The sequence below is a fragment of the Gobius niger genome (assembly GCF_951799975.1).
Source record: "Gobius niger genome assembly, chromosome: 24".
NCBI classification, from domain to species: domain Eukaryota; kingdom Metazoa; phylum Chordata; class Actinopteri; order Gobiiformes; family Gobiidae; genus Gobius; species Gobius niger.
Genome location: NC_136875.1, coordinates 15,904,513 through 15,918,368, shown reverse-complemented (window position 1 = coordinate 15,918,368; position 13,856 = coordinate 15,904,513). Strand labels below are relative to the sequence as shown.

General features: G+C 42.9%; 2 protein-coding genes across 2 annotated transcripts in view; both read left to right on the top strand.

The window, feature by feature from the left end:
* LOC306982473 (protein NLRC3-like) overlaps window positions 1-10,121 on the top strand; it is a gene marked incomplete at its 3' end in the record, with an annotated part of 22,697 nt that extends 12,576 nt beyond the window's left edge. The window contains exons 2-5 of the mRNA XM_079582409.1: window positions 7,556-7,852; window positions 8,445-9,046; window positions 9,843-9,997; window positions 10,114-10,121. Coding sequence (XP_079438535.1) covers window positions 7,778-7,852; window positions 8,445-9,046; window positions 9,843-9,997; window positions 10,114-10,121 — 840 coding nt within the window. The 5' untranslated portion in view covers window positions 7,556-7,777. The remainder of the gene's footprint in view (window positions 1-7,555; window positions 7,853-8,444; window positions 9,047-9,842; window positions 9,998-10,113) is intronic.
* The window catches only part of LOC306982382 (NACHT, LRR and PYD domains-containing protein 12-like), a 194,298-nt gene that overhangs the window by 77,424 nt on the left and 103,018 nt on the right, over window positions 1-13,856 (top strand). The window contains exon 9 of the mRNA XM_079582295.1: window positions 10,264-10,440. Within this exon, the coding sequence (XP_079438421.1) occupies window positions 10,264-10,440 (177 nt within the window). The remainder of the gene's footprint in view (window positions 1-10,263; window positions 10,441-13,856) is intronic.

Genomic DNA, 13,856 nt, shown 5'->3' with positions numbered 1-13,856 from the left:
ATCTGGCCTTAGTCAGCGTTCAGTGGATCATAATGAGAGCATTATTAGTGCTGTATCAGTGTAACGTGTGTAAATGCTTATTTTAAACCGTCAGAGGAAATACGTGTGTGAACCTGTGAGGAGTCAAAGTGTGTGTGAAGGAGTGCGGTGAGGAATGCAGTCGAGCTGAGCCGCTCCCACTGTTTCCTGTTCGTCCAGTCACAGCTACAAATAAACTCAGCGTCACATGAGGAGGTTTATCTCTGTGTTTAACGGCTCTGACTCTCCCCCAGGACGAGTTGATGGGGAGCTAATGCCCTCTTCAACTGGCCCGCTCTACACCCTGGCTTTTTAACGCACTACATTATGCAGGGCTTAATTAAAAATGGCCAAAAAAATGACAAAAATGTGATTAAAAAAATTGACGAAAAAATGGCAAAAATTAGTTGAATACCCAACAAAAAAATGATGGAAACCAATCTGATAGGGAAAGCAGACAATATCTGGATTCACTAAATCTACAGCAGGTAACTTCAGAACAAAATGCAGAACTTATAAAACCAGTGACTGAACAAGAAGTCCTGGCAGCGATACAGAAGAGTAAGGTGGATAAGAGTCCAGGTATTTTTCATAAATACTTTAGCAAATTACTAGTACCAATTCTATGTAGGTTGTTCAACTGGATAATAGCAAAAGCTGTTTGGCCCCCCACATGGAATGATTCAATAATTAGTGTTCTTCCAAAAGAAGGTAAAGATTTAACTAAATACATACAGACCAGTGTCTTTACTAAATGTGGACCAAAAAATATTCACATCAATTATGGCTAACAGACGATCACTGATAGTTCCGCATTTGATGAATAAAGACCAAACCGGTTTTGTGCAGGGAAGACTGTTGTCAGACAACATGAGAAGGATTCTGAATGTGGTCGATTGGGCAGAGAGACATAGGCAGCAGGCTCTAATGTTGACACTAGATGCCGAAAAAGCCTTTGACCGGCTATCTTGGGATTTTATTTTTGACACATGTAAAGCTTTGGTTTCCATGACTCTTTTATAAATGTCCTGAGAGTGATGTATAAGAACCCTCAAGCAGTTGTAAAGGTAAACGGAGCTCTGTCGAGGACGTTTGGCCTGCACCGTGGTGTAAGGCAGGGCGACTGTCTCTCACCGCTGGTTTATGTACGGTGTATAGAGCCTTTAGCAGAGAGCATAAGACAAAATAGGAACATAAGTGGGATTAGTCTGGGGGTTTATGAATACAAGTTAGCGATGTATGCAGACGATGTGATGGTGACAATGTCGGAGGTTGGGAAATCCTTGGATAACCTAATGGAGGAAATACAAAGGTCAACACTCGGGTATAAGCTAAACACACATAAAACAGAGGCTATGATGATAGGAGAGGTTTATAACGAAATCAAGAGTCAACTGAATTTTAGATGGGACTGTGAGCATGTAAAGTACCTGGGGGTAAATATACCAAAAAGCATGGGTAAACTTTTTGAAATGAATTATGATAAATTAATCAATCAGGTTATAACAGAGTTTAGTAGATGGAAGATTTTGAATTGATCAATGCTTGAGAAAATTCAGTCTATCAAAATGATTACTTTACCCAGATTTTTATTTATGTTTCAAACTTTGCCGAGCTACAAACCACCCAGGTACTTTAAAGAATGGGACAACCTGATGAGAACATTTATCTGGGACGACAAAAAACAACGGGTGAAACTTAAAAATGTAAAACTGCCAAAATCAGGGGGAGGGTTAGCACTACCAGATCTAGAGACATATTTCAAAGTAGCCCAGGTAAAGTCAATAATAACCTGGATAATAAGTGACTCTAATAATCCAAGATGGAAAGAAATGGAGACACACAAGGTACATTTAATCAAATCTGCTATATTCCTAACTAAAGATAAATAACTCAAAGAAGAAATAAAGAATAACTATTGTATAGAGAACACCATTAAGGTGTGGAAAAGAATCATTAGATGTATGAAGACAAAAGATGAAGAAATGGTTTATTTGAGGGAAATATCTAGAGATCCTGAATTTAAGGCAAACACAACAGATTATTTATTCAATAACTGGGCAGAAAATGGACTAAGATTCCATCAACTGTTTAAAAATGGCGAAATGGAATCTTTTGAAAATGTGTCCAAACAAAATAACATACCAAGAACCGTATTTTCTAAATATTTACAAGTCAGAAGCTATTTGAACAGTACATTGGGAAAGATTAAACATGACCTAAACCCCCTGATAGTCTATATGGCAAACAATTGTAATAGGAAACAAAGAAATGCTATGAGCTATACCAAATTTTACTGCCGCAAAAAGAGAAAATAGCAACCAATGTTAAAGTGAAATGGGAAGAAGAGTTCCATATACAAATAACTGAAACTGAATGGGAACAGATTTGTGAAGGTCCATAAAACTGTGGGTTCCTTATTGTGGAGAGACTTCGCTTGGAAAATAATTTTGAGATACTTCTTGACTCCAGAAAGTATGAGCAAATATAAAGGGACAAATTGTAAATGTTGGAGGAATTGTGGAGAGGAAAAGGCAAACTACACACAGATTTTCTATACTTGTAAAATAATACAACCTTACTGGAAAGAAGTATTTCAAATTATTGAGGCGATACTGGGAAAGAAACTTGACTTAAAGGTCCTATATCCTGCAAAATCGACTTTTTGGAGCTTTTAGCCATGTTGTTTTGCTATTTCCTTATCAAAAACACCCCCAGAGTGGTTTGTGGCTTCATTCACGCAGCTCTCAGTAATCCTCCTGAATCCTGCTCTCTGAGGCTCCGCCCTCCTGCTCTCTGAGGCCCCGCCCTCCTGCTCTCTGAGGCCCCGCCCTCCTGCTCTCTGAGGCTCCGCCCTCCTGCTCTCTGAGGCCCCGCCCTCTCCTGGTGAACGACTGAGTGTTCAGTTGTGTCGTCACAGCGGAACAGAAGTGCTCGACGTCTGTAATGCAATGTCTTACGGCCTGATTTTAATTTGTAAAACAGCTTTTTCATTATTTCTGTTGTAAGAGAGAAACACAGAGAAAAAATAAATAAATAAAATAAAATAAAATAAATAAAAAGGATGTGCCCGAGGTGCTTCCAGGTCAGCTGAGGCCAAAACAAACACACCCCTGAGCGTCTGAACAGATCAGTCATGTTTGCGCTGCAGCTGAAGATGGAGCTCGTTATAACTGGACACACCTGTTCTTTATTCTTAACTAACGATAATGTCACGGAGAAAAAGAAGCGCGTTTGGCTACGAGGACGAGTTTATTCAACCTGTTTCAAGAAGAGGCCACTCAGCTGTTTATTTCTCCGGGATTCAGCGACTTTCACCAAAATATTGTTTTTCTGTGACTGTCACTGATGGATGTTTGTGAACCTTCACCAGAACCAAAGTGGATTAACTTTTATAACCAACGCAAGTCCCACAATGTAAACAGCGACGGACCAGAGCGGTGAGTCAGTCCAAGCTTGTGTGTGTTAGCATATTAGCTTGTGTGTGTTAGCATATTAGCATGTGTGTTAGCCATTTATGAAGCTGTGTTGCGGATGTCAACTCCGTATAACTGCATCGTGAAGTATCTTCACTTATTGCTGTTCATTTATATTACGGTAAAGTATGTGCGGAGAGAGGGGGCGGAGTTAACTGAATCGAAGCGTTGTGTCTTCCGGGTTTGAAAAATACCTCCAGAAAACACTTATATTTATCACAAAAATGAGTGCTCCATAATGGTAGAGGTACAATATATCATATAAATGCCTATACTTCACTTTGGAATGGCTAAAATAGCAGGATATAGATCCTTTAAAATCAGAAAATATTATATTAGGCAAAATCCCAATTAATATTAACCCAGATGAAAAATATATCTTTAAATTCTTTGAATTGCGGCTCTAAAGATCAAAACAAAGGAGTGGGAAAAAAGTAATCAACTAGATATTAAAACATTCATTAATATTATTCAAGAAGTAAAACTGAATGAGAAGATAACTCACAAAATAAGGAACATGGGCCATGAGTTGGACAAAAAATGGTTTATAAAAGAAATGGAAAGTACATGAAGACTGTGGATTGGCCTTGATTATGCAGCAGATGTTGAAATTATTATTTTTTTATTAAAAATAAATAAATAAGAAGAAGAGTAATAACCAAAGTTGCTTTTTTATACAAGTGTACTACTTAAAGGATGCCTAAAAATAATCATTTAGTGTCCGGTGTAGTAAGTTTACATGCACGGGTCGCGTGCGTGTGAAGGCATGTGCCGTCCCGAATACAATAAACGAACATAATACGCCGCAAAATCAACGCTGACTGATGATTTATATGATATTGTTTATATCATGTACATTCTGCAAAAACAGCAAATGTAAACAATTGTATACAAGACAAACTAAACTCTCCCCTCCTCGTCATATATTTTATTATTGTTTTTTTTATTTTTTTTCTCAATTTTGTACGTTTGTTTGTCTCTTTTACATTTGTGTGTATGTTTTTGTATATTAGTTATGGTTTATGGTTTATATTTCTTTTGGAAAAAAAAATAAAGTAATAAAAAAAGAGTTCTATTGGTGATGTTCAGCAGAAGTTTCCTTGATGTCTCTGAATGTAATCGTTTCCCCGGTGCCTTAAGGGTTAACTGTGTGGCTGCGTGACAGAGGGCGGGGCCGGTCCTCAGGTATAGAGCGTGTGTTTCCGCCACAGTGTCACAAATGTGCGGCTGAAGGAGAGATTACAGGACGGTCCCGTAATATCCAAACCAAACAGAAACCAGGGAGAGTCGGACAGAGGAGACGCTTCAGAGCCCACACTCAGGTGAGGCTTTGGAATCAGACAGAGCCACAGTTTACAGACTCTCATCACTTCATTATACAGGATCACACACACAAGAGCACATCTGGCCTTAGTCAGCGTTCAGTGGATCATAATGAGAGCATTATTAGTGCTGTATCAGTGTAACGTGTGTAAATGCTTATTTTAAACCGTCAGAGGAAATACGTGTGTGAACCTGTGAGGAGTCAAAGTGTGTGTGAAGGAGTGCGGTGAGGAATGCAGTCGAGCTGAGCCGCTCCCACTGTTTCCTGTTCGTCCAGTCGCAGCTACAAATAAACACAGCGTTCACATGAGGAGGTTTATCTCTGTGTTTAACGGCTCTGACTCTCCCCCAGGACGAGACTCGGGGGAAATGGCAGAAGAAAAAACAAAGCCTCCAGAGGGCAGCACTGAGCCACAGCTCCGTGGGACAAAGTGAGTTCAGTCGTTTCTTATCGACTTTAACCTCCTTCAAAGACACATGTGTTTTTAGACAATGAAAAGTATATTATTCTTCTCTCCACTAACAGACCCACAGCCTCAGTGTCAGGTCTGTCCATGATGAGTGAAAGGACTAAAGGCAAAAATCCAGACTTCAGTCCTGAACCTGCTCCAGACGAGTCGCCTCCTGGTCGTTTGTCCGACACTAGAGCTATAATCGATGCCGCTCTCCTCTGTGTTCGCCTTCGCCCACACGAAGAGTCCACCTCCCGGTAAGATCCCGACGATGTGTACAGAGATCCCGGCCTCTTAGCCGCAAGCTGGCTAGCATTAGCCCGTTAGAACTAGCTGGCTAGCATTAGCCCGTTATCACTAGCTGGCTAGCATTAGCCGTTTAGCACTACACTGTGTGTACTTTATCAACTTCATCACTGTAACAGTAACAAATCAAGTGCAAGATATGAATAAACGTAGCCTATGTACACAAACTGATACAAACTGACTATTTGGTCCATTTTCAAGTTTTGCTACTTTCTTGTCTTGAAATCCTCCCCCGTTGATCAGAATAATCCTGTTTTTTGGGGATCAAAGTTATCCAGATTCTGCTGAAATGTTTAGAACAACACAAAGTGAAGGTTTGATCCAGATTAAAACTAGGATTGGATTACATGATCTAATCTGATTTCAGAATCTTCTTTCCCTTTTGAACCACCCATTTTCAAAATCTGATCCAATCCAATAACCAAAATCTGATAAGGTTATCTTTGAACAACTGGCTCTTTAAACTCAAACTGCATTGAATCTGTGGCTGCAGCTCGTTGCCTTTCTCTCAGCGGCTCTGCCCGACTCTCCTGCAGCCCGGAGCTGCTGCAGATTCATGACCTCTGTTTCAGCTGAAAAATACAAAGATTATTCCAGCGAAACAATGCTGTGCAGGCACTGTCTGTGACAGAGGAGCTTTTAAAATGTTTAACTGAGCCACTTCAATATTTTCACAATAACAAAATGTGAAAAAGACGAGGAAATGCACCGTGAGGACTCGCACTCAAGTAACTTCACCGTATTTTCCGGACAATAAGTCGCTCCGAAGTATAAGACGCACTAATGAGAAAAAACAACAGGCGCACGGTTTGCTAACGCGACACAACGAACTAAACAGGTGTTATGTTAACGTCACATAAACAGCTCAGATACTGAAGCATAAAGAACAAACCTCTGCATCGCTGACAAACCTCTCCCAGCAGCAGGTTTTTCAAGCTCTCATTTGCAAAGTCGTCCCTCTCGCTGTGGCTCGAGCTTTAGCTCATGATCAGCTTTGTTCTGTTTTCTTTAAGAGTAGCCTCCGCTTCTCGCTCACTCCAAACTTTCTTTCTGTCGCTCGATTTGCCTGCAGCGCCCTCTAGTGGCGTGTGAAAGTATATATTGGAATTTGAGGAAAGAAAAAAAAATCACACATTAGTCGCTCCGGAGGATAAGACGCGCCTCGACCTCAATCCTGCCCCGGCCTCACTCTCCCTGCAGTGGAGCTGTGCTGTATATAATAAATCCTTTCTATGGCCAGGGCCTTTTAAATGTTCAACACTAGGGAGCAGCCATTATGCAAAACAACAGCTGGACAGAGGGACAGTACGATTTTGTAATTTAAAGAAAAGCTTAAAAAGGTGCCAAATCATGAGCAGGACAAACTTATCAGTTAGAAGTGAAACAGTGACAAACCTGATCTTCTCTCCACAGAAGCAGATCCACAGCCTCAGTGTCGGCTCTGTCCATGAAGAGCGACAGGTCTAAAGGTCTCCCTCTAAAGTTCAGTGGTGAACCTGCTCCAGACTCACAGTAAGACCTGACCTAAACTGTGCTTTATATTTGTGATTGTAACTTGTGAGATGTTAAAGACGTGCTCAGTGCTGTGTGTTTGTGTCACAGAGAAACAGAGTCAGAGCAGGACGCCTGGCCTCAGTGTGGAGACACAGGCAACAGTCCTGATCAGGGGGTTCAAGGCCCTGCACCAGGTGAGTCTGCTCAGTCTGAGACTCATCAACTACAGCAGGGAATAAGAGACCTGTTCATCAACATTAACAGGTGTCTCCTCCTCTGTGTCCAGGTGAAGGTCTCCACAAGGTTCTGAAGGAGCATAAGCAGAGCCTGAGCAGCAGATGTGAGAGTGTGACAGAGGGAAGTGAAGAATCAGGCGATAGAACTCTTCTGAACAGCATCTTCCCTGAGCTGTACATCACAGAGGGCCTCAGTGAAGAGGCCAGAGCCCAACCTGAGGAGTGGAGTCTGGAGACACAGTCCAAGAAGAAGCAGGTCCAGGAGATCACCATCAGGTGCCAGGACATCTTTAAAGCTCTGCCCCCTGAGCAGCAGCAGGGGGCGCTGCAGCAGGGCTCCATCAGAGCCGTGCTGACTGTGGGCGTGGCTGGAGTGGGGAAGACCTTCTAAGTGAGGAAGTTCTGTCTGGACTGGGCCCAGGGCTCAGAGAACCAGGAGCTGCAGCTGGTGGTACCACTGTCCTTCAGAGAGATGAACCTGGTCAGAAGGGGGCGCTACAGTCTGATGGAGCTGATCCAAGTGTTCCATCCAGCGCTGGATCCACAGGTCACTCTCATTTATACAAAGCTTTACCTTTCACATCATATATTTCAAAGTCTCAAACACTTTTGAAATGACTCCTGGCTCTCAGGGTGTTTGTTAGTTCAGTCTGTGTTCACATTCACTGCACCAAACGCTTCAAACTATTGTTCATGGTCAAAGCAGCGGCTCACACGCGCTTCCTAGAGCTAATCCTCTCACTCTCTTGTGGCCAAAAAGGAAGCAGGTGAAAGAAATGCACTTGATTACACAGATGGAGATGAAAGCTTTACAGCACAGACTGAGGCCGAGACACATCGCGGTTATAAAGATGAACATCCATCAGACCAATGTTCCAAACGCCCAGCGCCGTGTATTCAGTAGGAAATGCTCCAGTCCTTTCTTCACTTCAAAATGAAACATGACCCTGAAAGTGGGCCGTCAGCCTTCACACCCGTCAGGAGACTGACGCCACAAACCCGTTAGAGAAATGCTAAATCCATTGTAAACCCTGCAGTCCCTCACACTGGAGCTCCACCACTCACTGGTTTAAAGTGAGGGTTGAAGGAAAGTGGTGTAAAGTCATGGATGTTAAATGTTGTGTTTCTCTGCCCCACAGACGCTCACAGCCCACACTCTGTCCGTCTGTAAACTCCTGTTCATCTTTGACGGCCTCGACGAGAGCAGACTGTCTCTGGACTTCAGCTGTGAGCTCATCTCTGAGGTCACACAGAGGTCAGAGGTGGGCGTACTGTTGGTGAACCTCATCAGAGGCGCTCTGCTTCCTCACGCCCTTATATGGATCACCTCCCGCCCAGCGGCGGCCCATCAGATCCCAGCGCGGTGCGTGCACAGGGTCACGGAGGTCAGGGGCTTCATCACTGACCCACAGAAGGAGCAGTACTTCAGGAAGAGGTTCTCAGATGAAGAGCAGCTTCAAACAGTCCTGTCCCACCTCAGAACCTCCCGCAGCCTCCACAACATGAGCCAGATCCCAGTCTTCTGCTGGATCACCTCCACAGTCCTGGACCACGTGTTGAGAAGCCATCAGAGCGGACCACTGCCCCAGACCCTCACAGACATGTACGCACACTTCCTGTTGGTGCAGACGCACAGGAAGAGGAAGTACAAACAGACACAAACAGAGGTCAGGTCTGAGACCTGGGGGCTGACAGAGGCCGACACAGAGCTTCTCCTGAAGCTGGGGAAACTGGCCTTTGAGCATCTGCAGACAGGAAACATCATGTTCTACCAAGAAGACCTGGAGCAGGTGGGTCTGGACCTGAGCGAGGCCTCGGTCTACTCCGGACTCTGCACTGAGATCTTCAAACAAGATAGTGTCTTCAACCAGTCAGTCTACTGCTTCATCCACCTGAGCGTGCTGGAGTTTCTGGCAGCCGTTTACCTTCACCACTGCTTTAAGAACAACATGAAGGTGGTCAGGGAGTTTCTTTATGGAAAGAAAGGAACCGTCTCATGGTTAAGTCCAAATGAGTTCCTCAGAAAATCTCTTGTAAAGTCCCTGCAGAGTCCAAACGGCCACCTGGACCTGTTTGTGCGGTTCCTTCATGGCCTCAGTCTGGAGTCCAACCACAGACTTTTAGGAGCTCTGCTGAGTCCAATAAAGGAATCAGAAATCACAGAAGTCATTGAAAACCTTAAATGGATGAACACAGACAAAGTCTCTCCCGACAGAAGCATCAACATCTTCCACTGTCTGATGGAGCTGAAGGACCAGTCTGTGCAGCAGCAGATCCAGGACTTCCTGAAGTCTGGAGGTGGATCCAGGAAGAAACTGTCTGAGATCCAGTGCTCGGCTCTGGCCTACATGCTGCAGATGTCAGAGCAGGTCCTGGAGGAGCTGGACCTAAACAAGTACAACACGTATGATCAGGGTAAACTGAGACTGGTCCCAGCGGTGAGGAACTGCAGGAAGTTTGTGTGAGTCCTCAGTCACAGACAGAAGCTTCACAGACCTGTTAGAATCACTCACAAGTCGCTCTAACATCTGTTACAGGATTAAAGGCTGTGGACTCTCAGATCTTCACTGTGAAGTGGTGGCGTCAGCGCTGAGCTCCAGCCCCTCCCATCTCAGAGAGTTGGATCTGAGTGATAATAACCTGAGTGACTCCTCAGTGTCTGCGCTGTGTGTTGGTCTGAAGAGTCCTCACTGTCAGCTCTCCTCTCTCAGGTCAGTGTCAGGTCTGTGACGGCTCTCGCTCGTCCATCCTCCTCATCATCCTTTAATCACTGAAACTGAGTGATGGGACGTAACCGTTCTCTGAGAGTGAAGTAAAGTGTAGGAGATGAAAAACTACAGCATTTACCCCTGACCTCTGAGTCCTGCTCCAAACCAGAGTCTCAGATGTTCAGCTGTAGCTACAGAAACTCCTCTGACTTTACTCTGGACTTAATCACTTCATTTATTCTTTATTCAGATTGATTCTCTGTGGTTTGTCAGAGATCAGCTGTTCCTCTCTGGCCTCAGCTCTGAAGTCCAACCCCTCACATCTCACTGAGCTGGACCTGAGTAGGAACGAAGACCTGTCTGACTCAGGAGTGTCTCATCTGTGTGGTTTTCTGCAATTCAAAGACTGTCGCCTGCAGACTCTCAGGTCAGTTCACTGTCTCTGTGTCAGAGCTCAAGTTTTAACACAAACTATGAATAAAACAGTTTTAGTGATTTGTTTGTGTTTTGTTCATGTAGGGAATAAATTAATTTCCAGAAGAACTAAAGTCTATAAGTCTTATCCTGTAAATGTTTAAAAAAAAAGACATAACAAAATATATGTAATGTATTTATCTGTTTATGTGTTTAATACATTTTGATTTGTACATTATTCACACTATTGCTGTTTCCTAAAGCCTCGGTACCTCTCCTTGTCTTGGTCTGAAGTGGGCGTGGCCTTGGTCTGAAGTGGGCGTGGTCAGGCATCTACATCATCACTCGCCACCAAAGTGATGTTTCATTGTTCAAGTCGTTTGGAGGCGTGTCCTCCCTTTGGTTAGCATGTGGCTAATTTACCAAGGATACATCAGTGTAGCCTTCGCTGCCTTTGCTCAAGCCAAAATCACCCATGATGCACCACGGCTGTCAAGAAAAGAAAAAGTAAAAGAGGTGAATAAAGTCAACACGGCTTGTGTGACTATACTAAAAAAAAATTTAAGATCTGACTAGTTTTATGGTTCTGTCCGTGTTCATTTTATTTTATTTTATTTTATAACAAAACAAAACCTTTTGTAAAGATTTGGTAAAATAATTAATTTTAGGTTTTTGTTTTGTTTTTTAGTTGAAAAACACTCTAGGTGGCACTGTACTATTTCTGACCCGCTTCATGGTGTCCCCGAAAGAACTTAACCAGATGTCGTTATTGAAGCTTTATTTGCACACTGTATTGCACGGTTGTTCTTTATATACACGCACACTACAACCGCGGCAATAGTACCCCTGAACTGTTCTATGACTACAACACTACAACAAATGTACAACACACTTGTAACTTGGGAGTTTTTCCGCTCCGTCTCGCACACTGAAACAGGTAGCGCTGCTCTGAGCTCTGGGGAGGCCAAGGGGTGGAGCTAAGCCCCTGGTTGGCTGTTATCTAAATTGTCACCTGTATACAGGCAGCTTTCGCAAAAGTGTTAGGCCTTTTTAACATTAGTCAATATAAGAAAAAAAAACAATACAATTATTTTTATACAATAATTATTATTATGAATGTTTCATTCAAATATTTAAGTAAATGTCACTGCTTCACGGAGCAGCAAAGGACTTGATCTGTTTAGTGGGAAGTGAATTTAATTGATTTCAAGCACAAGTTTTCAGTCCCACTTTTGAGCTTTATTTTGTATTTTCAGATCGGTTTCATCATCTGTGAGAGCTTTTTCTTTATTTATCTTTAGTTTGTAAAAATATAATGACTTAGAATCTACCTCAGCAGACCCTCTGCCCTGGACAAAACAGAACTTCCTTTTTTATTTTGTGATGTCACTTCCTTTGCCTTTGAAGTGAGTTCCAGTAGCAGCTCTTTTTGGACCAAGGCAGGACCTTGGTTTGGAAGGAAGTGAGTTTGGAGGCACAGCCTTCAACACCAAGGCTTTGGGAAACAGCCCTTTTTTTAGACAGATTTAGGGAAGAATTAAACTTTAATCGGTTTGTGGAAAATTCTTTCATTCTTTATTATTAACTCTTCAGTTTGAATTAATGTTGTTTATTAATCAATATGTCTTTGTGTTTGTTTTATCTGTATTAACTCTGGACTTTAATAACTTCATTTATTCTTTATTCAGATTGTGTAGCTGTGGTTTGTCAGAGATCAGCTGTTCCTCTCTGGCCTCAGCTCTGAAGTCCAACCCCTCACATCTCACTGAGCTGTACCTGTGGGGTAACAGTCTGAGAAAGTCAGACGTGAAGGAGCTCCTCGACCTTAAACAGAGCCCTCACTGTCGACTGGAGACACTGGAGTGAGTCGTGACTTTATGAAACTGTTCTGAACCTGGAGCCGCTTTTTCTGTCTGTTTTTGTCTCTTTGAATAAAATCACTGAGGCTGTTGGAGTTTGTTTTAAAGAGTTTTCTTTGTTCAAATCCATTCTTCATTTAAAGGTCCCACATCAGCAAAGACTCTTTTTAAATTATAACCAGGTTATGTTTTATTAAAAACAGACCTGGAGACTTTATCCTTTCATATATTCCAGTGTCAGTTAATAAAATATTTCTTGTGAAAATAATAATTAATTATTTGGAAGCTAATCTGATCTTTGCTTCTCCACAGCTGGTCATATAATTTATGATGAGCAGCAGCTCCAGATCAGACGCCTCAGACTGAGCCCAGGAGAATAAACAGAAGGATCAGCATCACGGCTCAGTGGAACAGGTCTGAGCTCCATCAAGAACAGGTCTGAGCTCCATCAAGAACAGGTCTGAGCTCCATCAAGAACAGGTCTGAGCTCCATCAAGAACAGGTCTGAGCTCCATCAAGAACAGGTCTGAGCTCCATCAAGAACAGGTCTGAGCTCCATCAAGAACAGGTCTGAGCTCCATCAAGAACAGGTCTGAGCTCCATCAAGAACAGGTCTGAGACACAAAGTCTCCTCCAAAGAAAGAACGACGAGGACGAGAGAAGAAAGTGAAGTCCTTCAGGCCTCGCGGGTCACAGACTCTCCAGGCGTCTGATCCTGGAGCTTTTATCTGTCCTACTTAATGATATTATTACATTGATCTGATATTATGAGCTGATGATTTGCTTTTGAAACACATTTCTGAAATGAGATAGTTTTAATCACCTGTTCTCTGTGATGATTTTTAACCCTTTAAAACCTCCTGCCATCCCAGGAGCCCCCGGGGGGAACGACTGTTCTAACTCACTCTCCAGGCGGAGGCTGAAGCTTCTTGTAGTTCGAGTCCTGTAAAGACTCACTTTGTGCTTAAAGTCTGGCTCCAAAGAGTTTCTCCAGAATAAAACTCTCTGTGTGACATATTTGAACCACACTGTTGTTTTTGTACATTAGAAATAAAAAGCTGAAGCCTAAAGCTCGATTCACACGGGATGAGTTTGACCTCAGGACCACATGTGATTAGTCATAATCACGGAGAAGGTCTGTGATGTTAATCCCATGTCAGTGATTTATAAAGTCAAAATCCCTCTGTGAATGACCTCCTATATTTAGCTGAACTCAGAGCTGATCAAACTGATCCAGTGTGAATCAGCAGGTCTGTGATTTGGACAGAAATGGGAAAGATCCGACACGTGATTCCACTGTTTCTGTTTCCTGAGCACATTTTTCTGAACTGTTGCTGAAGAACAGAGGCTGCATTAGTGTTTGGTTTTGTACAGCCCAGGATCACAGCAGGAGTTTCCTCACAGGCTGCACAAAGACACTGCATTTGTTCAGATGTGGTGGATTTTCTAAGTCTCAACAGTTTCACAAATAAACAATGGAGAGAGTTAAAGTCTGAACCAAGTGGTCCTTTATTTCCCTGCACAGGGAGAACACGACATCACCAGAGCAAAGGTTCTGCTCCAGGACACG